The 24,939-nt window shown below is 39.4% G+C and overlaps 2 protein-coding genes across 3 annotated transcripts; both read left to right on the forward strand.

The window, feature by feature from the left end:
• The first annotated feature begins 27 nt into the window (after positions 1-27).
• ALYREF (Aly/REF export factor) lies at positions 28-5,185 on the forward strand. Its single transcript, XM_026667321.2, has 6 exons — positions 28-304; positions 567-698; positions 1,881-2,028; positions 2,359-2,422; positions 3,354-3,525; positions 4,421-5,185. The coding sequence occupies exons 1-6, from the start codon at positions 71-73 to the stop codon at positions 4,433-4,435; spliced, it is 765 nt and encodes a 254-aa protein (XP_026523106.1). The 5' UTR covers positions 28-70; the 3' UTR covers positions 4,436-5,185.
• Positions 5,186-7,521: 2,336 nt separating this feature from the next.
• On the forward strand, positions 7,522-24,501 carry ARHGDIA (Rho GDP dissociation inhibitor alpha). 2 transcript variants are annotated; one of them, XM_026667318.2, is made up of 6 exons: positions 7,522-7,615; positions 19,565-19,775; positions 20,723-20,806; positions 21,543-21,619; positions 21,751-21,814; positions 22,938-24,501. In XM_026667318.2, exons 2-6 carry the CDS (start codon positions 19,586-19,588, stop codon positions 23,135-23,137), a joined length of 615 nt encoding a protein of 204 aa, XP_026523103.1. In that variant the 5' UTR covers positions 7,522-7,615; positions 19,565-19,585; the 3' UTR covers positions 23,138-24,501. The 2 variants fall into 2 exon arrangements, with proteins under 2 accessions (XP_026523103.1, XP_087810088.1); XM_087953962.1 differs by having other exon boundaries at positions 7,522-7,608.
• Positions 24,502-24,939: the final 438 nt, after the last annotated feature.

A 24,939-nucleotide genomic window follows, 5' to 3' on the forward strand; every position in this document is an offset into this window, starting at 1 on the left:
TCATCCGTTTCCGGTCCCCGGTATAGCGCGGCCGGAAGTGTAGGCCCAGGAGCCGGAGGGAGCCGCCATCATGGGCGACAAAATGGATATGTCTTTGGACGACATTATCAAGCTGAACAGGAGTCAGCGAGGCGGAGGTGGCCGAGCCGGCGGTGGTCGAGGCCGGGGAAGAGGAGCTACAAGTCGAGGTGGAGGAGGAGCTGGGCGAGGAGGAGCTGGACGCGCAGGCGGAGGCGGCCCCGTCCGGAACAGAGCCGCTCTGTCCCGGGGAGGCGGCAGGAACAGGCCTGCGCCCTACAGCCGGGTAAAGTTCTCCCATCGAGTTGTAGGCCTCGTCGAGACGGAGTAGCGGGCTTTTAAAGTTATCGGGGAAGCAGCGTGCAACGGGATTCTCCGGCGCCTTTAGGGAGGGACGCTCTCTGTTGGGATTTGCGGGGCTGGTTCAGTATCTTGGTGTGTTTAGGTTTTGTTTTAGATCATAAAATTTGGAAAGCGAAAGGAAATGAAAATATTGAACCGAATAGAAAAGATCGGGCTGTACTGATTGAAACTCGTTCTCTTCACAGCCAAAACAACTCCCTGAAAAGTGGCAGCATGATTTGTTCGAGAGTTGCTTTGGCCCTGGCGCTGGCGTGGAAACGGGTGGAAAGCTCCTGGTGTCTAATCTGGATTTTGGGGTTTCGGATGCAGACATACAGGTATGTTTGCTCTTAGTAAAGAGTCTTGGATAGTGCGTAAATTTATCACAGTTTTCATTTATTTTCTGACAATACTACACTAGTATTGAAGACAAAAACATTTTAGTCTTACTAAAGTCTTCCTGAAAGGATTTTTTTATGGCAGAGAATTGATTCTAGCATCAGCCTGTAACATATATTAGCCATAATATTCAACATTGATATGCTATATTTTGAAAGTGATAGCATATGCTTTTAGTGCCATTTTGTTATAAAACTTTCATGCAGTGCTGCTTTATTGCAAACCAACTTTCAGGTACATTTGAACTTTCTGGTAGTACAAATGTTTCATCTGTTAATGGAACTTTTATCCTGGATGGCCTATTCATATTGTTGAAGAGATCTGTTGGCTTGATCTTGAAGCTAGGAAAATATAGCTTGAATCTAATTCAGATGAAGCTTCAGTTCTTCATTGAAAAACTATTGATGTAGTGTTACTGCTATCTAGATGGGATCCTAGGACAAAGAGAATGCTAGGAGACTGATATATTGTAGTGATTAGAATAGTGTTTCTCAACCTTGGCAATTTTGATGCTGGCTGGGGAATTCTGGGAGTTGAATTCCACATATCTCAAAGTTAGCAAGGTTGAGAAACTATTCAAATATTGGCTGGTTCAGGTTCAAATCCATATTAGATTGTCATTAGACTGTCCGGCTCACAAAGGTCAGCCATTACAACTTAGTCCATCCTCATAGAATTGAAACATGTACAAAATAGATTTTGAAAATAAGCCATCTTTATCTCCTTTGGAAGAACATAGATATAAATGGGAAAAAGTTTGGCATGAATATTATGAGCAGTTTTTAATGTTCTAAAATTATTAGCCTCATTAGCTATAAATACACTGATTTATTGTATTTATAATTTTCTCAGCCAGTACATATTTTGTACTGGTTTTAATTGTTTTAGCATTGTTGCCCAGAGTTACTTGATTGAGGTGGCGGGTATAGAAAATAGATTGATTGGGAGATGATAAAACATTAATCTTTAAATATCAGTTGAAGCAGAAAAAAAGTCCACTTTAACATGACATGCATAGGGATATACTGTCCTCTATTACACATTTCTAGGCTCTCTGGATAAACTTAAAAGACCCTCTTATAATTCTCAGATACATTGACTTTGCCTTTCCATTTTTTCAGGAGCTTTTTGCAGAATTTGGGACACTGAAGAAGGCAGCAGTACACTATGATCGTTCTGGACGTAGTCTAGGTACTGCAGATGTTCATTTTGAGAGGAAGGCTGATGCTTTGAAGGCTATGAAGCAATACAATTGCGTTCCCTTGGATGGTATGTATGTACTTGCTTATCATATCGGGTGTTACACAAAGTTGAGAGGTGATCTGGTTTGGGTAATAAACCAGCTACTTGTATATAAGCATTCTCCTTAGGTGACAAGAAACTACTTTAGTTGCAAGTACATGGAATACAGTGTAATGAAGTAGTGGACTGGTAGAGGAGTGTTCAGAACTCCATTCTTCCTCCATGTGCCCAGCATAGTAATCTATGTCTGCTAGAAGAGGGAAAGCCATCTTTCCCTGAACATTATTGGCATTTTTGCTGCTAGACTTATTTTAAGTTGTTATTGGTAATCATGTACATTCTTTTTATTATTCTTAGGACGTCCCATGAACATTCAGCTGGTTACATCACAGATAGATACACAGAGGAGACCAATACAGAGGTTAAAAAAAACTTACCTTAATGTTCATTTCTTTAGTTAAGATAGATTATGCTGTAGCCTATAGTTTTCAGGATTTTGTGATGGCATCTGTGTATTATTATTACAGAGAGTAGTGGAGTCTGCTGTATTCATACAGAAAACTTGAAGTTGAATTTTTAACTTAAAAAGTGATGTAATAATACTTAAACAGAGCTTGCACAACAGATTAGGGTAGCTAACATGTTATGTTGACCACAGTTATTTGTATGTAAGGGGAAAAAATAAAGGAAAAACACTTTACAATGTGGTTATTCCTCACTCAATATACTGTGTAACCATTTTGTATACATATATATTTGCATGTTATAGTATAATTGATTTGTTTTCCTTTAAATTAGTTGTCTAACTTTAGAAAAAGTGAAAAAATAAATTTATAAAGAATGATCTGACCAAATTTCTTGGTAATTTATTAGTCATGGTTCCAGAAAAAAATTAAAATGGGGGTAGTGTCACTTTGTATCATTTTTCAAATAAGTTACATTGCAATTCCTCAAATAGCCAAAATTGGTATTTGATCTTATTATATACTTCATTTGCAACCCTGCTATCCAGCAAAAAGATTTTCTATTTCAGAGTTTAGATTCCAACATACTGTGAATTGATTTTTGTCATAAACCAAAGTAGGCCTATTGTGTATTAAGTACTCAATATATATACTCAATATATATACTCAGTATTAAGTAAAATAGAGGCTAGAGAAATTCTGTATTTTTCTAAAGTAATTGTAATCAAAGGGCGTCCAGTTTGTAAAAAACATCAGATAGTGATTTTTTGTGGTTTGTTGATCATGTTCTGTTATAGTGCTTTTACATTAGCTTCTAGACTGATGTACTTTGCATTTTTGCTTATGTATGACTAAGGACCTCTAATTCAGTATCTCTTTTGATATTAGTGTAAGTAGAGGTGGTATGACAAGAAACCGTGGTGGCTCAGGTGGCTTTGGCGGTGGCAACAGACGAGGCAGTCGTGGCAATAGAGGCAGAGGCAGAGGTGCTGGTAGGAGTTCCAAACAGCAGCTCTCTGCAGAAGAATTGGATGCACAGTTGGATGCTTATAATGCTAGGGTAAGTAATGTATTAAATAAGATTGAGGCAGAATGTTGTCTTGATGAGTGGTTTGCCATGTACAGCTCCCATAACTTTTCAGCAATTTTTATGTTAAATAATTAATTGGTATGTTAGTTTTCAGTTGTTTGTACGCTCCTGGTTAAGAAAACCACTAATGTGAAAGTCTTGACAACACTAGTTAATTATGATTCTAGTATGATTATCTGATCATGTTTATGCTCATTGAAATTAACATGGTGGAACATGCGTTGAACCACAAAAGAAAATCAAGTTCTATAATAGCAATTCTAAAGTACATTTTTCATGAATGTAGACGTATTTTGCTTTTTAAATTGCTATTCTGTTTGGGTCAGATTGGGTAAACTAAATTTTATAATGTTCAAATATTATTTGGAACTAGAATTTTATTTCTATGTGTGCACATAAATGCATAAACCATACATTATTATCTATAAGGCCATGGCACTAGTGAAACACATAGAATCAAAATCATGATCTATTACATGTCCGTGTAGATAATAAGTTATCTCCAGTGCTACTGAAGGATCATCCCTGAAAATTAACACGTATGAAATGTGTTCAGCAAGTCTGTATTTAAATTGAGATAGGTTCAGATATTTATGCATACATAAAAAGAACTCCATCTTTTAAAATGACCTTTCTCGTGAAAATATAGAATTTGGGGATTGTGCTTTTCCAAATACTTTAAATGAATTTGAAAATCGTTGTGAAAAAATCTTTTCCTGAATGTGAATCTGCCTTGAAATAATTCATGGCAAAGTATGTAATATCAGAGTTATCTCTGCCACTAAAGAATCAGTTGAGCCTGTTGCTTTCTTTGGTTTTTAGTTATTGTTTACAGTCAAGTAATGGTCTTTTCCTTTCTTTCTAGATGGATACCAGTTAAATCTAATGATGCGTCACGTGCATGGAAAAGACTGCAGACATCTCATTCCATGCTCCCTAGTGGGAGGGAAAGGGTGTATAGCGGTGGCTACTAATATCAAGAATGGAATTTGTTTTACTTTTACGTTTTGAAATAGGTTTTAAACTCATGTAAAGGTTTCTTTCTTTTTTTTAAATTCTGAAACGGATCTGTTTTGTACCGAGTTATTTTTGGGGAAAATTTTACTGGTTGCCTGTTGGGCCAAAGTGGCTTTTTCACTTTGGCAATAATAAAATAGAAATGTGTCTAGAGCTGTAAATGTCTGCTTCATATTGCAGCTGGAGCCTAGCCTTGGGGCTGCAAAAGCAAAGAATAGGGGAAAGCAGACTGCCTGCTAACCCCCAGTTAAATAGTTGGTGCTGATTGCCCTTCCCATGAGGAGGGATTCTGTTCTCTCAGGTCTCCCTCCTCCACTCTGCTTCAGAAGGAGTTTGTAAATTCTGCATCCCACCATCTTCTATGTGCTAACTCTTCAATTGTGCGAAAGCCACCATTGTGACTACTGTTTCAGGGAGATGATGTTCCCTGGTAAAGCTGACTTTGGAGGTCATGGGGAGGGAGTAAATTTCTTGTTAAAGTTGTTTTGTATTTTAACACTTGATTCCAAAGTTCAGTGCTGGTCCCACCTCAGTATTTTTACTGTAAAATAGTTGCTGTGAAAATTCAGTGACACCAACATGCCAAGTAAAGATTTAGTCTTTCAACTTGTAATTCCCTATTGAATTCTTATTTCAAGTAAATCTAAAGAGATTTGTAATGGTCTATGCTTAAAATTATTATATAACGGATTAAGACTATTTCTAGATCTTCTTAACTGGTGTGCGATAGAGTAAATATCAGACTAATGTGAAAACGTTCATCTTTGGCGGGTGAGATACCTAAGGGGTAACCAAGAGACCCCTCTTTTCTAGAATCTTCATGTTCTAAAAAACATTAATGCCTGTCTAATTATTGGTACATTGCCTCTTCATCAGAATATCCTAATGCTGAAATTAGAATGCATCAATAATTTGAAAAAGTGGATATAGCAGGATACCAAAGTTATGCAGTAGTAACAGCCAAAGGAAGATTCTTGATATTATTTAACAGAAAAAATACTTCTGCATAGCAATGAAACAAGTATATGTAAGTGCTAGATGTTGGAAAATAGTAATAGATGACACTACGTAAGTGTAACAATATTTGGGAAAAACGTTCAGATGTAAATACCTTACATTCACTGTCAGATATAATGATAAAAGTTAACCATACACTTAAAAGATGACTGGGTATGGACAAGATAGTGAACAAATGCATTAATATAAAGTGGAAACACTACCATTCGTACTTAATTTCATCAACATCCATATATTTGAAGAGTATTCATAGTTTTGTATATTGAGGCAATACACTTTTCATAATTGTGCAGATACACTAGATTAGTAGGAAATATTGGGTTAAGCAAGAGCTCTTCTAATGTATATCAAAGCTATAAAAATTAATTCATAGACTTGAAATGGGTAATTTACTATGGCATAATGTAAAGAGAAACAAAATCCTTCAGTGTTATTGAACTATAGTTCTCAATAACTAACTTAATCTTTGTTCTTGTTTTTGAAATACTATTGCAATTTTTTTGTTAGTCATGTTTAATATTGATCTGCGGATATTTTGCTCAGGCAGTGAAAAAGACATATTTCAGGAATTTGTAATAGGATATCAATATTTGGAAAAACTATGAAAAAGCTGCCCTTGAATGAACAGATTATAGAATATGTAACATGTAGAAATTGTACAATGGTTAATAGGGAATAGTGTGAATAGTACAGAACCCACATTCGGAAAGCAAATACAATACTGTATGCTAGAATTTTTGCCACTTCTTTACCAAATGTTTAACCAGCTATCATAATAAATGAAGACAATTTCAGTGCTCAGTTGCTATAAGTAAGAATTACAGTTATACCACGAGATGGTTATATAGTATGGACATGAATTTGGACAAACTCTGGGAAACTGTGAAGGCCACGGGAGCCTGGCGATTTGGCTACTGAACAACAGAACAGCACACAAATCTCCCAAGATGGTTGGGAGGAGGGTTTCATGTCTTAGTTCAATTGCTACTATATTATATATATTATATTGTGCAATGGGGTTTCGTAAAAATTATAGCAAGGCAATGAGCTAAAGCAAAACCGGCCACCCCACTATATTCTTTGTGGCCCTCCCTCTTCTATAATGCCTAATAAAATTCATAGGCTTATGGTCTCAATATTGGAGAACAAATCGCTCTCTGGTTATATTAGGATTTGCATGACCTGCGGTAGTCTTTGCTTAAATTTAGGAAGCAAAGCTGGGAAGTGAATGGACTGCTGCTTTGGGTTAAATAATTAGTGTACACACGCACACACACACACGAGTAAAGGGTAACTAATTTTGTTCAATCTAACGTGCCGAAGAAAAGATTGGGTAGCTATCAAGAGCATTAGTTTTGAAGCTCTTGGAAGAACCGTTAGGCGAAGGATAGAATTCTTTATTGGCCGAGTATGATTGGACACACAAGGAATTTGTCTTTGGTGTATAAAGATACATTCGTCAAGAATCGTCAAGATACAACAGTTAATAAAGCTTTCCCACTAGTGTGAAACGTCCGGCAGCAAGTAGTCAATTTATATAGGCGGCGTGCCTGGACCTTGACCTTTATTTGGGGACCACCTGCTCTCTTCACATACAATAGGATCCCTCTGCACATTAGGAATCGAAAGTCCGCCAAGATGGCTACCGGGCGAGGTGAGAGCGATTCTGCCTCGTACCCCCCCACCCCCCAACTTCCTTTCTCTACCCAAAAAGAAGGCGTCATAAGGAAGCTCTAGCCGTAGCATGCATTCTCTATGGTCTCTCACGCGTTGGGTTCCCTTTCCCCGCCTTTGCTGAGGGAGCCAATGCTGGGCCCATTTAAGGGAAGTGATGTCTCGGGAGGAAGGTGCCGAAGAGAAGTCGAAAGAAAGCCCACTATTTGCTCGTGAAAGGAAGTGACGCTTGATCAGTAACACGGAAGTTGCGGGGGTGCGCGCGCTGAGTAGATCTGGGCGGTGGCGGGCGGCGTTCGTCACCGGCGGCGGCAGTCGAGCAACAGGAGCGCGCAGGGAACGCACGTGCTGAGTAGGTTACATTCGCTTCGGTGGAGGGTTGGACCTGTGTCCGGCGGGGTTTTTTTTTTCGCCCGCCCCCGCCCCCCGGTCGTGTTCCATTGGCCTTCCTGGGTGCCTCCGCAGTTGCCTCTGCTCGACTTTCCCTGCAGGAGATTCGCATGTTAACCAAACCAGGCTTGCGCTGTAAATGATCCGTGCCTTCAAACGCCGTTGTCTGGTGGCTCGCGGTAGCCGTCCGAAATGTCCCTCGCTTTCAGTTTGTAGAGAGCGCTGTGAACAGCTGAGCTTCCGCTCCGCCCGATATTGACTTTGGCTCTGTAACTTTCTTGGAGCGGTTTTCTCTCTCAATTCATTCTCACTGCTGGGTCACTTATAGCAGTGATCCCCAACCTTTTTGACGCTGCGGCCTGGTACCGGCATCAGCTGGGCGCCGCGGCCCAGTACCGGCATCAACTGGGCGCCGCCATCTTTTTGACGAAAAAGTGCTTCCGGTGACATCACCGGAAGCACTTTTTCGTCAAAAGATGGCGGCGCCAGCGCTTCCGGTGAGCTTTTTCGGGTAGAAATGGCTTTCTACCCGGAAAAGCTCACCGAAGCGCGCCGCCATCTTTTTGATGAAAAAGTGCTTCCGGTGAGCTTTCTACCCGGAAAAGCTCACCGGAAGCACTTTTTTACCAAAAGATGGCGGCGCCCAGCAACCAGCGGCCCGGTAAGACTTGTTCCGCGGACCGGTACCGGTCCGCGGACCGGCGGTTGGGGACCCCTGACTTATAGCTTCTCTTCTAGCATTTCATGGGTTAGTTAAATGCTTGGAGTGGGTCACTATCAATAATATTGAGGGACTATTGTACCCATTTTTATCTCTTAAAGATTATTTTCTCTGACTTCCGTTGGATAATCTCTGTGGGTTTATTTCTTCAAAATGCTCACCCATGATTAATTTAATTGTGGTTTATTCAAGAAATTCAGTTTTCTGGGTTTACACAAAACTGTTACATAAGTAGGTGAATTAGAATTTCACAGCCTGCCGCCCTTAAATATAGTCAGTTAATTTGTAGTTCTGGTTGTCATTTATACGATTTCTTTTATCTTACTGGTAATCATAGCTGATACAAGCTCACTGTACATGTAGAATTTCATTATCTGCATCAATTGCTGGTAGTCCTTGTTTAGCAACAACAATTGGAATAACTTGGTTGTTAAGTGAAACAGTGGCTAAGTGAAATTGTGACACTGATTTTTCTCTTGTTTCAGAGTTCCTTTCCTTTACAGACCTGTGAAGGTCCTAAATAAAAAACTTTGTAATTAATCCATCCATTATTGTTACTAAATAAGAGCTACCTGTACCATTGTAGCACTGAATCATACTGTACAGTGATCCTGCACTTTATTTACCATCCCATCTAATAATCATCACTGAAAATGATGGGGATTCTATTTATTTAAGTATGTCTGGAAGCGGTGTTGGGTTAAGAAAACTATTACTTTAGTAGGACAAAAATGTTAGCCAATAATTTGACTATTTTAGGGTGTGTGTGCATTTATATGATTTATATGTTGCTACCTGCTACAATTATAAACATCTCAAAGTAGATAAAACACATTTAGCTGTAAAGGATTCGATATATATTGTTAATACTACCCCAAACAGATTCTGTGCATAATCTAGGGGTTTTCCTGGACTCATGACTCCTGTTCAAAGAGCAGGTGGCGGTCGTGGCCAGGAGGGCCTTTGTACAACTGCGGGTTGTGCACCAGTTACACCTTTCCTGGACCAACGGTCCCTACTCACAGTCACTCATGCCCTGGTCACTTCCCGTCTTGATTATTGCAATATGCTCTACATGGGGCTTCCCTTGAAGAGCATCCGGAAGCTCCAGTTGGTGCAAAATGCAGAGGCCCGAATGGTTTTGTGCAGACCCCGGTGTGCACATGGGTCACCTCTCCTGCAGTAGCTTCATTGGTTGCCGATTTGATTCCGGGTGCAATTCAAGGTGCTGGTTATCACCTTTAAAGCCCTTCATGGCTTGGGTCCGGGTTATCTGAGGGAACGTCTCTTGCCGGTCACCTCTACCCGACCCATTAGAGTGAGGAGGCAGGGAATGTTGCGGGTCCCAACGCTGAGGGAGATACACCTGGTGGGACCCAGAAGAAGGGCCTTCTCCGTGGTGGCTCCCTGTCTCTGGAATATCATTCCCCCAGAGATTAGGTTGGCCTCCACTCTAACACTCTTCTGAAAGGCACTGAAGACCTGGTTTTGCCAGCGGACCTGGGGAACCCAGAGAGGGATGGAGCCCATCAAATGGCTAGTGTGATCTGCTGTCTTCGGGGCAGGGGGGTGGGAGTTGTTTTTTTTTTAAAAAAATGTTTTCCAAATTTTGTTCTATTGTACTTTACTAATTTATTTAATTCTTTTTGTTTTTATTGTTTTTAATTTTATTTTTTTGTTTTAAATATGGTTTTACATTGTGTAAGCCACCTCGAGTCGCCATGACCGAAAGGCAGCAATACAAATTAAATAAATAAATAATTGTAACTTTTCTGGATTCATCTTTCACATTTGCTTTATTTTTGAACAGCTTCTGTAAAGCCTACATAATTATTTTGTATTATTTTGTTATGAAGATGTTGATGATTTTGAATGTTTTCATAGTGTCTCTTGAAAGAAAATTGTCTGAAAATAAGATAGGCTACATCGATTAAGCCTAGTTTGAGTCAACACATACCAAAATATCAAATTAAGAAAAGGGAACTTTGGCATGAACAAGATATATCATCATAGCCCATATATTTTCATGTTTCTAGGATTAAAATAAATATATTTCAGAGTAATTTCCAGTCAGATAAATAAATACTGTCTTTAAAAAAATAAGTTTATGATGATTCATATTATTACAGAAACACTGAAATGCAATTATTACTTTTACCTATTCTGTTTGTCATATGAAATAAACATCCGTTACCAGAAGGGGGAGAAATTAGAACTGGGTAATTATTAAATAGTTTTATAATGAAGGATAGTAATAATTTTCCAGTTCTTTAGGGAGAGAAAAAAAGACTTCTGGAAGCTTAATGACCAATAAATTTTAACTATTAGTTTTATCTGGGCCCAGAGCAGTAATAGTTATGTTGCTACCTGTTCAGTAACTATGTGAATCTATTATTGAGCTTTTTATCTAGTATCATGAATAAATTTAGGTAATTCTTTTGACAAACTTGACAGCCTACAGGCATCAATTATTACCATATTGGCATACTATCAGAAGCTTTTCAGAAAACTGGCTGTAATGTTAGAATTCACTGATATACAGGTTAAGACTGAAATATTATGCAGAACAAGTCCATCTATTATTATTCATGAAGTTTATCAAAGAATGTTTATTTAAAATTCATTAAAGAGAAGAAGAATAAATAGCTGTTCTTGGTTTTAGCATTATGATAACTAAATTAAAATTAATTATAGTAATATATTTCAGGGTTTTTGTTGTTTTTGCCATAAGAATGTCATCTTTTAGCATCAGATATAATGGTGCAAATAAAAAATCATTTTAAGGAACATGTGGTCTGTTCTGGTTTCCGTGTAGAGCTAAGATGGCAAGTGGGTACTTTTACACATTGCCTACCATGATGGTGATAATTTGTTGTAAGATCTACTAGTAGCAGAAATGACGAATGTGGGTGAGATTCTGCTGCTTGTACACTAGTACATATGAATCCTTTGACATTTTAGGTATGAAAACAAAACAAAACCCTTCCCTGTATAGGCCTGAATACAAAGCACCTGAAGGAGTATTTTGTCTCATCCTCATTGATTGGCAGTAATGAGGATAGAAATGTATGTGCATTCTTCTAGGCAGACAGCAACCATATCTTCATCCCTTCTCAGTTAATTTGGATACTCTTTAGGCAAGGCTGTTCATTCTGTGCTTTATTTAGAGGAACCAACATCTGCCCAGTCTGATGTTGGTGAAACACTGCAGAAATAAATAAGATGGAGCAAAAGCCTGGTTCTTGACTTAACTATTCTTCATTAAAAAAGAATGACAATGTTAAAAAACCTCCTGATTCGGAAAAAAATGCTAATGAGGAGATGGTGTTACTATTTTGTCATGTTGTGGGAATACATTAGTTGCTGCCGTGTGTGATGTGAAGCACAGTATAGCCTAGCATAGTTTAGGTAGGAGATTGCAGATAATTGTGATACAGATACTTTGAGAGAAAGGGATTGCATTAGTTCAATATAGTAGATGGTATCGACATTAACTACCACTGTGCCAGCTGGTCTGTCAAATTGTCCAATTGTGATTTTCTTCATCTGCTTCGGTAAAGATTCTTGTTTTCTTCCAGCAACTCTTATTCCCACAGAACTCTTATTGCCACTGTTAGTTTTATTTATATTGTATTTTTGTTGTTTGTATTATTTGATTTTGTATTTATTTGATTTGCACATCTCATCTAAGCAATTCTGGGTGGCTCATAACCTTTTAGTATTCAGTATTTTCTGTCTGAGAACTTCCTGATACTTGCAATTAGCAGTATAGCATTTCTAATAAAAGAAAATGCCTGAAATGACTTGTTTTTATTCTTGTCAATATTTACTACAATGTTTCCATTTGATTATGGAACCAGTTTGATGTTTCCAGTTTGGATAATGAAATGTCTGCAAGAAAACAACCAAGCTGAGCACCAAAGACTCCCGTCATATTTCCAATTCATTGACTGGAATCCAAGTGAATTAATGGTTGAATGTTGAGAACCATTTGTGTAAGAAGCTTCTAATTGCTCTGTTGCAGATTTTCCTAGTAGCAAAAACCTCAGTCTTACATCACTGAATGTTTCCCTCTCAGGGTTATAATCGGATTAAGTCTATTTCTGTTTTCTGTGAAGAGAAAGTTTTTGAGAGTTTGCTGCCATTTAGCTTCTCCTTTTGTTTTAGAGCAGGGGTGTCAAACTCATGGCATCACGTCATCTCGTGACATATCGTGACTTCCCCCCCTTCGCTAAACCGGGGGTGGGCATGGCCAGCGCGTGACACATCTGGGCCGCGAGTTTGACACCCCTGTTTCAGAAGTGTCCAAAGAGTTGAGGCATGTTGCAAGAACTGAAATACGTAGAAAATCTTTTAAACAAGATTGATTAGGGCAAGCTACAAATAAGCTGCTCAAGTTTTCTCCATTCCACAGTCATCAAGGAATGGATCCTGGGCATTAGTTGAGGACAAAAGTTAAAAGGACTGTATTTTACACTATCTTTTTCCTCTATAAAAATATTTCCAATTAACGAAAGAATATTTATTGCTGCCAGAATATAAAGTGATGTTCATTTAAAACAGACATTCCTTTTTTAAGGATTCTTGGTCTGCAGGCCAATTTTCTTCTGTTTTGCACTTCCTAATCCACATTTGAAACCACTTTTAATTTTTTTTTAATTCAACTTCAGCTGTGAGGTTTCATCCTCCCTCTGGGGGTTATATCTTTAACAGCTGTATTAATGTTGAAATACCTCTTCATTTTAAGTTTTTAAGGGTACACATTTCCAATTGGCTCTTCTGTAGCTTTATTTAGGACAATATATATTTGTGTTCCTAAAAGACCTGTTAAGACGTCTATATTGGTATTTGAAGCACATTCTTAGTATGCCTAGAAGCTATCACAGTCATCCTTTTCTTCTTCTTGTCCCCTCTCATATTCTAGCATTAGACAGCCAGGCTTCTGCTTCCGAGTATCAGAAGCTACTGTATAGGCATTTAGCATTTATACTATTTTAACAAGGATTGTAAATTCATGATAATTGTGAAAGTTTTTCTCTTTAAAATATCTTGGTTTTTAATAAACATTTGTTTGGAAAGGTTATTTGTGCAACGTATCACCTCTTCTGCATTTATTTAAGATGATACCCTCTTAAATAAGCCAACTGAGATAAATAAATATCTCAATTGGCTTATATAAGACAGTATCTTGGTACATCTGTTGTCTTAATGCCAGTCAGATTTATTTTTTCCTTTCCTTCAATTTTAAATTAGTTTTTTTTAAACCCTGTTGCTTGACAAGTTTTTTTTTTTGGGGGGGGTGGGGGGTGGAATTCAGAGACTTGCAAATCGTATTGTATAACTTGTTGGCTTAATAAAAGTATAGCAATATATATCTATATAAATATATCATTCTTTTTTTCAATTTCATTGTAGTTCAAGTTCTCATGCAGAAATCAGATGTATGAAGAATACTATCATATATTGTGATATATACTTCCCTCAGATACATATCTGCAAACTGGATGTGCTCCATATGACTGCTACTGCATACATATATCATGATACTTTGGTCTTTTCTTGGATGCAGTACAACGATTTCCTTTACTGAATAGGCTAACAATATTTTGGAATATCCAAACTACTGTGTTTTCCTATCTGACTTTTTCTGTGTAAACACCCTAGCTTGTTTGATTTTAGGGCTTCTTGAAAACCTTGAACAATTGAATATAACTTCTCTTTGAGTTCTTTTCTCTTGCCATAGTATGTAATTTGTACTACTTTAAAGATATTGGGACTTCAATTTTACAAGAGGAGGCAGCTTTATTCTCTACTTACTTTTACTAATTTTAAACAGATGAAAAGTTAAAATAGTTGTGGAGTCATTTCCAGGCTGTTTCTTAGTATCTCTCTCCTTGTGAGTTTTCTGGGCAGGGCACCTGAGAATGTAATTTAAATGAATCTGTATTTAGCTACACCTGGAAATTACAGATAAAAGGCTTTTGTTCCTTCTAGGCATTTTTTTTCCCACTGAACATAGTAAACTGTTAGGAGGAGGAGGAGGAAGTTCAGATATTCTGGTAAACTATTTCTAGCACAGCCTTCTTCTGTTAACGTGGGCATGGTATCTATGATCTGATGATCTAAGAGGCAGTACTTGACCCCAGGAGTCATAGTGCCTTGCTTTATCCATTGTGCACAGAACCCTGGGCCTCTCTGCTTATTCCTGATACTATTAAAGCAGTATTGGTTCCTGCAAACATCCATATGTTTCTAGAATAAAAGCAGCAGTAAATCCTTATAGGATGGCTCTTTCTCCTGTGTTGAGAGTCAGGGAAACTTGGCCATCAAAACAGCTTGTCACACATCTTAGCTTTTGGGCCTAAGGAATGTGCCCCCCCAAATTTCTGATTTTGTGATAGTGCTGCTAGGAAGGCATCGCATATTTATAATTAGTTCCTTTTACACTTCACCTACTGTGTTGACCCTTACTGCATGCTGTTGATATGTCTTAACAGTTCTTTCTTCTGTTGTTAGGGTTATACTAAGATCCTAGGGCAGAGGTGTCAAACTCAAGGCCCGCAGGCAGGATGTGTCGTGCACTGGCCATGCCCACCCTGGTTTAGTGAAGGGGGGAAAAGTTGTGATACATCACGTGACGACATGACTGCAAAGTTTGACACCCGTCTTAGGGTGTCTCAAAAGTTGTGAGATTTTCACCATGAAGTAATTTTTAAGCATAATTTGCATATGGGTCCCAGGATGGGGCTCAGAGATAGGTGACATGAAATATGATATACTTCATAATTATATGAAATTTTCACAAAGATGTGGGTCTGCAAGAATCTATGGCTATCCTTGATAGCTTTTAGAAGAGTTGATGGAGAAAGAGCATTAGTGAATTTTGAGGTACAAGCTTGAGTATCGAAGTACAGTATATGTGGAGTAAGAACTACATTATCTTTTGGCCAGCTTAAGGCTTCCTTTCCCCTTCACAGAGTTGAAAACGGAACAGAAACAGCCTAGCTTAGACAGGAAAGCAGCTGAGTTGTACTACTAGTAGCAAATCTTCAGTAATGTTAAAGGCATGTGGACTCACCCTTGGGATAGGAGCCAACTTCCTGACTTGAAGGGAGGGTGTGCTGCTTGCAGTGATGCAAGGCTCAGCAACATCATTTCATACCCTTAGTCTTGATAGCTGGCTGTTCTACCTTATGAATGCTACTGCTGTCTGGAGCTTTTCTTCAGGGCTCCGTGCATACAGGTGAAGACTTGACAAGGACTGAGTGGCTGAGGATTTTGAGTAGCCTTTTGGATAGCAGAGATGCTTCTTTGATACTGTGTCAAAGTTTCTGACTAAAAATTCATAGTTTCTCTAGTTTTTCATGTAGTCTTTCTTGTTGCTGTTTCAAAGAGAGTTTGCTGCATAATAGTTAGAAGATGCTATACATAGTACCCTCTTTACAGGTAACTGTGCTCTAAGATAGATGGGGTTTCCTTGGCTTGGATACAAAAAGCATTCAAGAGTAGAATATACTGTGTTTGGTTTTTCCTTGGAATGGACACCTACTTTGGCTGAGATGATTAATCTAAAGAGATGCATCTCCTGTGTGATTTTAAATCTACCAGCTTCCTTTCCCACAGGAAAGAAGCTGTTCCTTTCCATTGTCTGAGAAACCCCCTCCCTTTGTCCATTTTCCTCGTTCTCTATTCTCATCCTGTAAATAAAAGGTGAGAGGGCCTAACATTTCCCAGCATTTTTGCTTAATACTAAATTATAATAGAAAACTATTTTAACATTTTTTCTTCTTCTCGGTGGTATATGGCTGATGCTCATAAGGGGTGACCAGCATATGGTTTGCACGTCATAACTACTGTATTTTTCGCACTATAAGACACACTCCCCCCCAAAAAAAGTGGGTGGAAATGTCAGTGTGTCTTATAGAGTGAATGTTGCTGAAGTCCCGCTCACCCACCAGCCCCCACCCTTTGGCCGTTTATGGCCTCTGCATGCTCCGTTTTTGGCCACTGCACCCCGTTTTTTGCCTCCGCGCGTCCCATTTTCGGCCACTGCATGGCCCACGTTTGGCCCGTTCCAGGCGGTGGGGATTACCACCAATCATCAACGATCCCTGCCACCTAGAATGGCCCGAAAATGGGACACACGGAAGCCGAAAACGGGATGCATGAAGCCACTGGTGGCGATGGGCAACAGCAATCCCTGCAGCCTGGAACAGCTGATCGGTGGTATTCCAGGAGGCCGATCCAACCACCAATCAGCTGCTCGTGCTAAATCAGTATGTGATAATGTGCTGAAGCTGACCAGGCTGTTTGCTGCAAGGAGGCGGAGGCAGATTTTTTTTTCTTGTTTTCTTCCCCAAAAGCTAGATGCATCTTACGGTCTGGAGTGTCTTATAGTGCAAAAATATGGTAATCCTATCAGAGAACACTAACAAGAATAAATGGCTGGAATAACCTTGAAAGATGCCTGCTGTGTTTGTGAAAAACTGGGATCTAGGGACCACCTTGAAAAAAGCAGGTGTAAAGGATATGGAGACAGTTGCCAAATTGTAGATAAGCATACTGGTATGTGATGAGAGTGTGGGTGCTGCTGACTCAAGTCCCCATTTTGGCGAGATGAGATAATTGAATTCTGTGTCACCAGCCTGTCCCACTTTCAGGAAGATCAAGCGCTCTTCAGTGGAAACTACAGATCTGGGTTTTTGTGGCTAATTGCACTTTCCCGTTTATAGATGACGCAGTGCTTTGTACTTGAATAATACCATGTATTTCTTCTTTTCACTAAAAATTGTTCCAGGCTGTGCTCAGGAATGGCATTTGCTATTTCTGTTCCAAAGAAGTATTCAAAATATATTTCAAACAAACAAACAAACAGTCCAATTTCCTCATTCATCCTTAGTGCAGTGCATTTCTATCTCAAACTCTACCTGATTAAGGGCAGAAAAGTCTTTTTTTAAGGTTTACACATACTGCATGTAAATTGTTTCATTTGTCACATTTGAGACTTACTGAATTGTATATTCAAGTATAATATGTGTGATTGCTGCCTCTTCCTATGAGGTTCCTGTGTTAAGCCAATTCGGTTGATTTGTGGCTAGTCTGGCTTTCTGATGTTTCCAGGACTGGGATAAGTGCCAGACACCAGAGCTTTACATACAGAAGCACATCTATGGATTGTAGTTCTAATATAGCATGCATTTTGTACTGGAAGTCCTACATTCAGTCCTTAACTTCTCCAGTTTATCACCTGAAACCTTGGAGAGCTGCTCCTCATCAGTTTGCAACTGCATTCCTGAGGATGTGTCCTTTGGCCTTCTTCCCATTGTTCTCAGACTTCTCAGTGTGAACATTTTTGGCTGAGAATTGTAATATGTTAAAATCTTAAATGCATTGGTTCACTGACTTTGTAGTTTACTGTCCCTGTTCCTATGAATACAGGAATGGAGCCCTTCTGTTTTGACATTCTCAAAAAACAAACAAACTGTTTTTCTGCTTTTTAAAAATGCAAGTTGGCATACTGCTTTACTTACAAAAATGCTTCTGGTCCCAAATAAGCTCCCTAAGCACTCTTGAGAGATAAAAATGGATATTGTAAGTACAATGTTGTGCTATGTTTGAAGTATGCCTCCCCGTTTGAGGAAGAATAGGATTCAAATAAGTAGAGTTGATAACATTTTGGAGGGGGAAGATGATAATGAAGTGTACCTTCACTAAGTTGCCTAATACTTTGGTATTTAGGGACTTCCATAAATGCTCTGGCAGCCATATTGTGAACAGACAAGTTCCTCATGGCAGCCATTTTGTGGAATCACACATAACTAGCTGTCAAAATTTTACCTTTGCTCATAAGAGTGGAAAAGTTGCTTCTCCCTAATTTAAAAGAATTGTTTTAGCATTTCAACTTACGGGTCCGCCCTTCCTCATCTTGCTCTCTTTACTGTGCAGTACAAATAAGTGTGTACTTTAGGAAAAGCAGACTCACATCTGGGCAGTTCAGTTGTGTCACAAATGCAAATTAATCGTTGACTGCGTTCCAGTATCTGCTAAATAAATGATGGCACAACTTTCTTTTTCTGATCTTTGCATATTTGTCAGATGGAGTCTGAGAAAGAGATGCAAAAGGAAGTAGTGAAAGCTACTCTTGCATGTTTTATGTAGTTAACAGGAGACTTGAGAATGTGTGAAATAATTTGATCAGATTATACGCACTATCTATGGTTACTTTTGCCTTCTGCTTCATTGTTTTTTATTAATTGTTTAGAAAGTTCTTGGAAATTTATTTACTGCCCCCCAATGAAAGAGCTATTTAAGCTGGTCTTGGCATTCTGCAATTGACTGCATTGGGCATGTCCCCCCTCCCCAAAGAGGCAGCTTGTGACTTTGCAGTTTTGTGGGGTGATCAAATTACATGGGATACTATTTGCCAGAAATTTACAGGTAGTTCTCTACTTGCAACCACAGTTGAGCCCAAAATTTTATGTTGCTAAGGTAACATTTGTTTTGCCCCATTTTATGACCTTTCTTGCCCCAGTTGTTAAGCAAATCACCACAGTTATTAAATTAGCGACATGGGAGCTACTGGGAAACATTGCCATTACTGCCGGTGGGTTACAGGAAGACACATTCTTTCATTATTGTTAAGTGAATCTGGCTTCCCTGTTGACTTTGCTTGTCAGAAGGTTGCAAGAAGGGGGATCACATGACCCCTGGACACTATAACCGTCATAAATATGAACCAGTTGTCCAGCATCTGAATTTTCATCGTGTGATGATGGGGATGCTGCAATGGTAAGTGTGAAATCACTTTTTTTTAGTGCCGTTGTAATTTCGAACAGTCACTAAAGGAACTGTTGTAAGTTGAGGACTACCTGTATTACATTGGAGGCTAGAAGACAGCAGTAGACATTGCTTAATTGAGCTTCCTTTGAAGGGCAGAATCTGTATCCTACATGAAAGTCTTATTCCTGGAGGGCAAAGTGCAAATGCTATGCTCTTTCTCTTGAAGGCTGTGCTTCAGGTAGGAATCTACTGTTTTCTGCTTCCCCAAAAAGGAATCTGAATCTTGACTATTTAAGCCAAAGAGCGAGGCCAGTTTTTAAAAACGTTTTTAAGCCAATATTGGTCCAGGTGAGAAACAAAACTTTTGCTGCCTCCAAGGTATTTACTAATGTCCCTGTGTACATTCCTCAGACATAGGACATAGTTGCAGAGATGGCTGAGCAAGAGCCTACCCATGAGCAGCTGGCCCAGATTGCAATTGAAAATGAGGAAGATGAGCACTCTGTCAACTACAAGCCCCCAGCCCAAAAGAGCATCCAGGAAATTCAGGAGCTGGACAAGGATGATGAAAGTCTACGCAAATATAAGGAAGCCCTACTGGGAAATGTTACCATCACTGCTGGTGAGTTCCTGGAAGACACGTTCTTTCATTGAGGAATGTGTGTCAGCACTAAAAGGGACAGCTTTGGACGCTTGACAGCCTCAGAAACCAGAATGTTCCATAAAGGCTATTTTTTTACCCTCATCATCTGGGGATATGGAATCCAGCTGGCCTCTGCCAAGTATTGGATACTTTTTTGCTCCTTCATATCCTTGGGTACATATATTACTCTTAACTCCAATATGGTATGTAGCACATCAAATTATGTGAACCTAGCAAACCATAATTTATATGCTGTGGTGAACTCAGGAAATTGAGGTTGTATAATAAGCCACAATCAAGGAAACTGGCTTGCTAGTGGTTTCAAACTTGTGGGCTGCATGAAGCCCTCATTTTATATGATCTTGCAACAATTCTTAGAAGAAAGAGTTAGCCCTGTGGGTCGTGTCCGTTCTGCTGGCTGAGAAAGCCCTGTCCATTTCAGAGAGCGTAGCAAATGGACGAGATCATTTATGACTCCAGGAAGGTTTCAGAGTGCCCGGTTAAGATCAGCAATCTGTTTTTCTACTGTGGGCTGTCACTCTGCTGCAGTATGAAATGAGTGAGACATTTTCTGTTGCTCTGCTCTTTCTGCAAGTTGGCACCCTTGTTTTTCTGTCATTCTTATCTCCATCTCTTCCATATGCTTTGCCAGATGACTGGAAAAGTTCTGAAAGGCTGGCATTTACCAGTTGCATTGCGAAATCCTAAGACCAGTGTTGTCAGGCTAAGAAAACATGATTAATAAGCCTTCAAACATCTGGAAAGTATCAGACTGGGGGAGATTTGCATAAGCATTTGTAGTTGCAGTGTGGTGGGCTAGAAAGCTCTTAAAAGAGGACCAGAGTTTCTAGGCATACACTTCTGTTGCAATGAAGGCCGAGAAAGTTTGATGTTTTATCTGAGATATATTTTCTCTTCCATTGCAGACCCTTCTAGTCCAAATGTGGTGGTAACAAAACTGACTTTGGTTTGTGCAACTGCTCCTGGTCCCTTGGAGTTGAATCTGAGAGGTAAATGGGTTGGATAAAAAAAAGAATATTTGGGAGATCTTAAAAGGCAGATATATTTATGAAGTACAATTTTCTGGATAACTTCATAACATGTATAAAACAAACTTTAGTCTGGTGTTTCAATAAATTGATAAATCATGAGAATGCCCCAAGTTGCTTAGTCTGTTGCAGTACAAAAAGCCAATAAGAGTGGCTATTCTTCTTGAAATCACATTTTATCTAGTCTGTAAAGCCCAAGCTAAGGCTCTTCTTTTTGGTCCTGCCAGTAAGACCACCTTTGCAGGGGGGACCCGTAGCATTCCCTGCCTCCCCACTTTCATTGGGAAAAAATGGTCCTTCAGATAACCTGGTCCCAAGCCATGTAGGTCATTGAAGGTTAGAACCAGCACCTTGAATTGCACCTGGAAGCAAATCAGCAGCCAATGCAGTTCCCACAAGAACATCAGGATGCCATCTAACTTTCCAGTGCCACCTTTGTGAGGACAAAAAGTGTTGCTGCAAATAAATATAATCGAGACAAATGTCTTGCTTTGTTGCACGTTTCGATTTCTATTCTATTCAATGCTTTCTATTTAGTTTCCTGTCTTTCATATTGGTGCCTGTGAACTTAAAAGGTTCACTTCCATGGTGATTACAGCCAGGCTTTAAAGCTAATATCGCACATAGAAGTGACTGCACAGGTTGTTTGTCACATTTGCATCTTTTGGGAGAAATAATTCCTATTTTATCCTTTCAGGTGATTTGGAGAGTTTCAAGAAGCAGGCATTTGTGCTGAAGGAAGGTGTAGAGTACCGGATAAAAATCTCTTTTCAGGTAAGTTCTCTTTTTGAATTATTGTGATGCCTGTCAGAATGGTCAGTCTGTGAATAATTCAGCATATAATTTTGAGGGAAAGCATTTGGCCAAAAGTGTGTATTGATTTTATATATTCCTGCTCATTGTAGGTAAAGAGGGAGATTGTTTCAGGGCTCAAGTACATTCAACACACATTCAGGAAAGGAGTAAAAAGTAAGTGTCTGCTCTATTCTTTATGCTGTACTGGAGGAGAAGTAGCTTTGTACAGGGGTGGGGTTCTCCAGGTTTAACAACCGGTTTGGTGATCGCACGATTTGTGCGCATGCACAGCACTCGAGTAACACAACTGAGAAGTAGCAATCCACTGTGCCGCGCTAATCAGATGAGACAATATAGGTAGGTAAAGCGCAGGGGTGGACGGGTGGGCCCACATGATAGTCGCAGCGAACCAGTTCGCTGCAGCTGATTTTCGGAGCAAGGGGTTCAGCTGAACTGGTCCGAACTAGTAGAATCCCACCCCTGGCTTTGTATCTTCCCAAGAGTATTGTCTAGCCTAGGTGGAAAGGAGCTGCAAAGTAGAGTTGAAACTTGGTACTTGCCTATTGGAGGAGAAATTATTATTATTTTTTTTGAATGGCAGCCAAAAACAGGTGGAATAGCAAAAGAACATATAACCCTCAACTAACTTTGGGTGGCTTTTGGTTTTTCTTCAATTGATCCTTCAATTAAAGATGCATTAACACCTTTTCTTCAGTGTGAGGATCCATTGATACTGCTGTTCTCTCTGAGCTAAATTTGTTTCACCCAATTAGAACAAGATGATGGAATAGTTACTATAAAAAGAAGGAAAACACTTCCGTTTTCACTTTCTGTTGATTGACAAAAATAAGGGCACCTTAAATACATCAGTAGTCAGTCTGGATATGGCTATGCTTTATGAGGTATGTTTCTACATTGGAACTCCCGAAGACACATTTTGGGACCAGAAACACTTGTTTAAAGTTTATTAAGAATCCACAATAGCAGAGCAAAATGTCAATGGATGTAGACTTACAAATAAGAATTAGATTCAGAAGAAGTGTGAATGATGGATGGGCCATATCCATAAATGGATATTAAAACTTCAGAATAAAGTTGGATTTGAAAGAAATCTGGACACTTGAGCACCTACAAAAATAAAGCTCAATTCTGGCGCCACTCTTGTTTTAGGTAGCATTTGTTTATATGACAGCTGTCAGTGCATTGTGATCTCGTATCTACAGCTCGCACTGCCCAGCTTCCAGTGACTCTTTTAATTCTTGCCATTCGTGCCTTACAGCTGTTTTTCTCTTTCCAGTTGACAAGACTGACTATATGGTTGGAAGCTACGGGCCACGGGCTGAGGAATATGAGTTCCTAACCCCCCTGGAGGAAGCCCCTAAGGGCTTACTGGCCCGGGGCACTTACAACATCAGATCTAAATTTACAGATGATGATAAGACGGACCACCTTTCCTGGGAGTGGAACCTGACTATCAAGAAGGAGTGGAAAGATTAGCCCTCTCAATGCCAAGTCCCAAGAGTTGTTCAGACAGTGGCTACAGTAGAAACCCCTCCCTGTACCAAAGTGCTGGCATTGGACAACCTCCCCTTCCCATTTTTAGCTCACCAGGACGACCTTTTTGGCTCAATGCCCTGTAATGTATTTCTTCCCAAGAATCAATAACAATGACCAAACCTGCCTTGTGCCTCCCAAGTGTAGAGGCAGAAGTGCTTCTTATCCCTCTCTGGCCTTGAGTTCAAGAGGTCTGCTGCTGTCCCATTTCAATACATTTCAGGCAGGTGGTAAAGGGGAAGCAAGCAAAATTTCTGTCTGTAGGGGAAAGGATTGGGAGAACGCATCCCCCCCTTGCCATCTCTGAGCAAAGGGCAAGGTGCCAAGAAGTCATCATTCCATGCAGGCTGGAAACAGTTGGGGCGGCAGGCACTTGCCAGGCTTAGTCATGTTCATGACCTACATTTTCTCTTTGGGGGATGTGGGTTGCCTTTCCATTTGTGATACTTTTCCTGTAACCATGATGCCTTAATGTTTGTAACTTAACATGCATCCTCCAGGGAGGGGCCCAACCTTCTTATCCTTTTTTATATGTTTCCTGGCCCCATTCATGTATTCCAGTTTGCATCTTCTAGGCAGATAAGCCGCCTCCTGAATTCACGTCTCTCAAGAGCTTAAGGGCGGCTCAGAATAATATCCTTCTGGGCTGCCTGTGTCCAGAGAAGCCCTTGCATCTGATTTAAGGAGAGGTGACCTGTTGGCAGGTGCAGAAATTTACTAGTACCATTGCCATTTCTCTGTTCTGTCACTCCAACTGGGTGCAGAGCACTAAAGTCCCAGGGTAGCATCCGATTTTTAGGGCATTTTCCTAGCTGAGCTGTACCTCAACTGACCTGAACAAAGAGTTTGTTATTGTGGACAAATATTCAAGAGCAGAAAATGCCTTATATGTCTGGTCTGCCTTTGAAATCAGGTGCCTGGCCTGTCAGTATTTATTATTGCCTTGATTAGATTATTTTTCTTCATGGTGCCCAAACAGTCCAACTGTCCCCAGCAAAATCCCATTAATCTGGCAGAAGTAGAAGGTCTGCAGATCTGCTTCTCTGCTTGTCAGGTGGGTATGTGCCAGCTCAACCACCTTGCTCAGCTGGCTATTGTGAGTCCCAAAGTTGTACTAGAACTGGGACCAAGTGAGTGTGTGCGTGATTACTTCACTGCTCCTTCTCTGCCCCAACTCCTCTCCCCTAAGCCTTCCTTAGAGAAGATTTTTGTTAAGTTTATTTGTCTATATATCTTATATCTGGATGAACAGATTTGAAATCATTGGCTTCCCCTTTTCTGACTGTAAAATAAAATCATGAAACTAATTGTTTTCCTGTGTCCTTTTTCGATTCCTTGCAGTCCTGCTATGAAATTATGGCCTTACAGATTTATTTTAAAACATTTAAAGAATAAATGATTACATAGAAGAAGAAAATGAGAAAAGAGTGGATGGGAAATAAAAAATCAGCAATTAAACAATACAACTGATTTACAATTTATTATTTCATTGATTAATTGAATATATTAAACTAAATTTACATCATTTTGAGAAACAATTGCAAATCACTACAAAAATTAATATTTGTATAGAAATCAGTTATATAAAATACACATTTTATTTACAAAATAAATAAAAATTAATACTAAAAGCAATCAGTAAAAGATATGTTAAGTTGTAGTTTCCCATTCATTGCACCAAACTGGTGATTACACTGGTTTATAAACATTATAAAATGGCTTCTGGTTACTAGCTGTACATTGAG

Source organism: Notechis scutatus, chromosome 2, assembly GCF_049901735.1.
Source record: "Notechis scutatus isolate UNSWTSFEM ecotype Mainland chromosome 2, rNotScu1.2, whole genome shotgun sequence".
NCBI classification, from domain to species: domain Eukaryota; kingdom Metazoa; phylum Chordata; class Lepidosauria; order Squamata; family Elapidae; genus Notechis; species Notechis scutatus.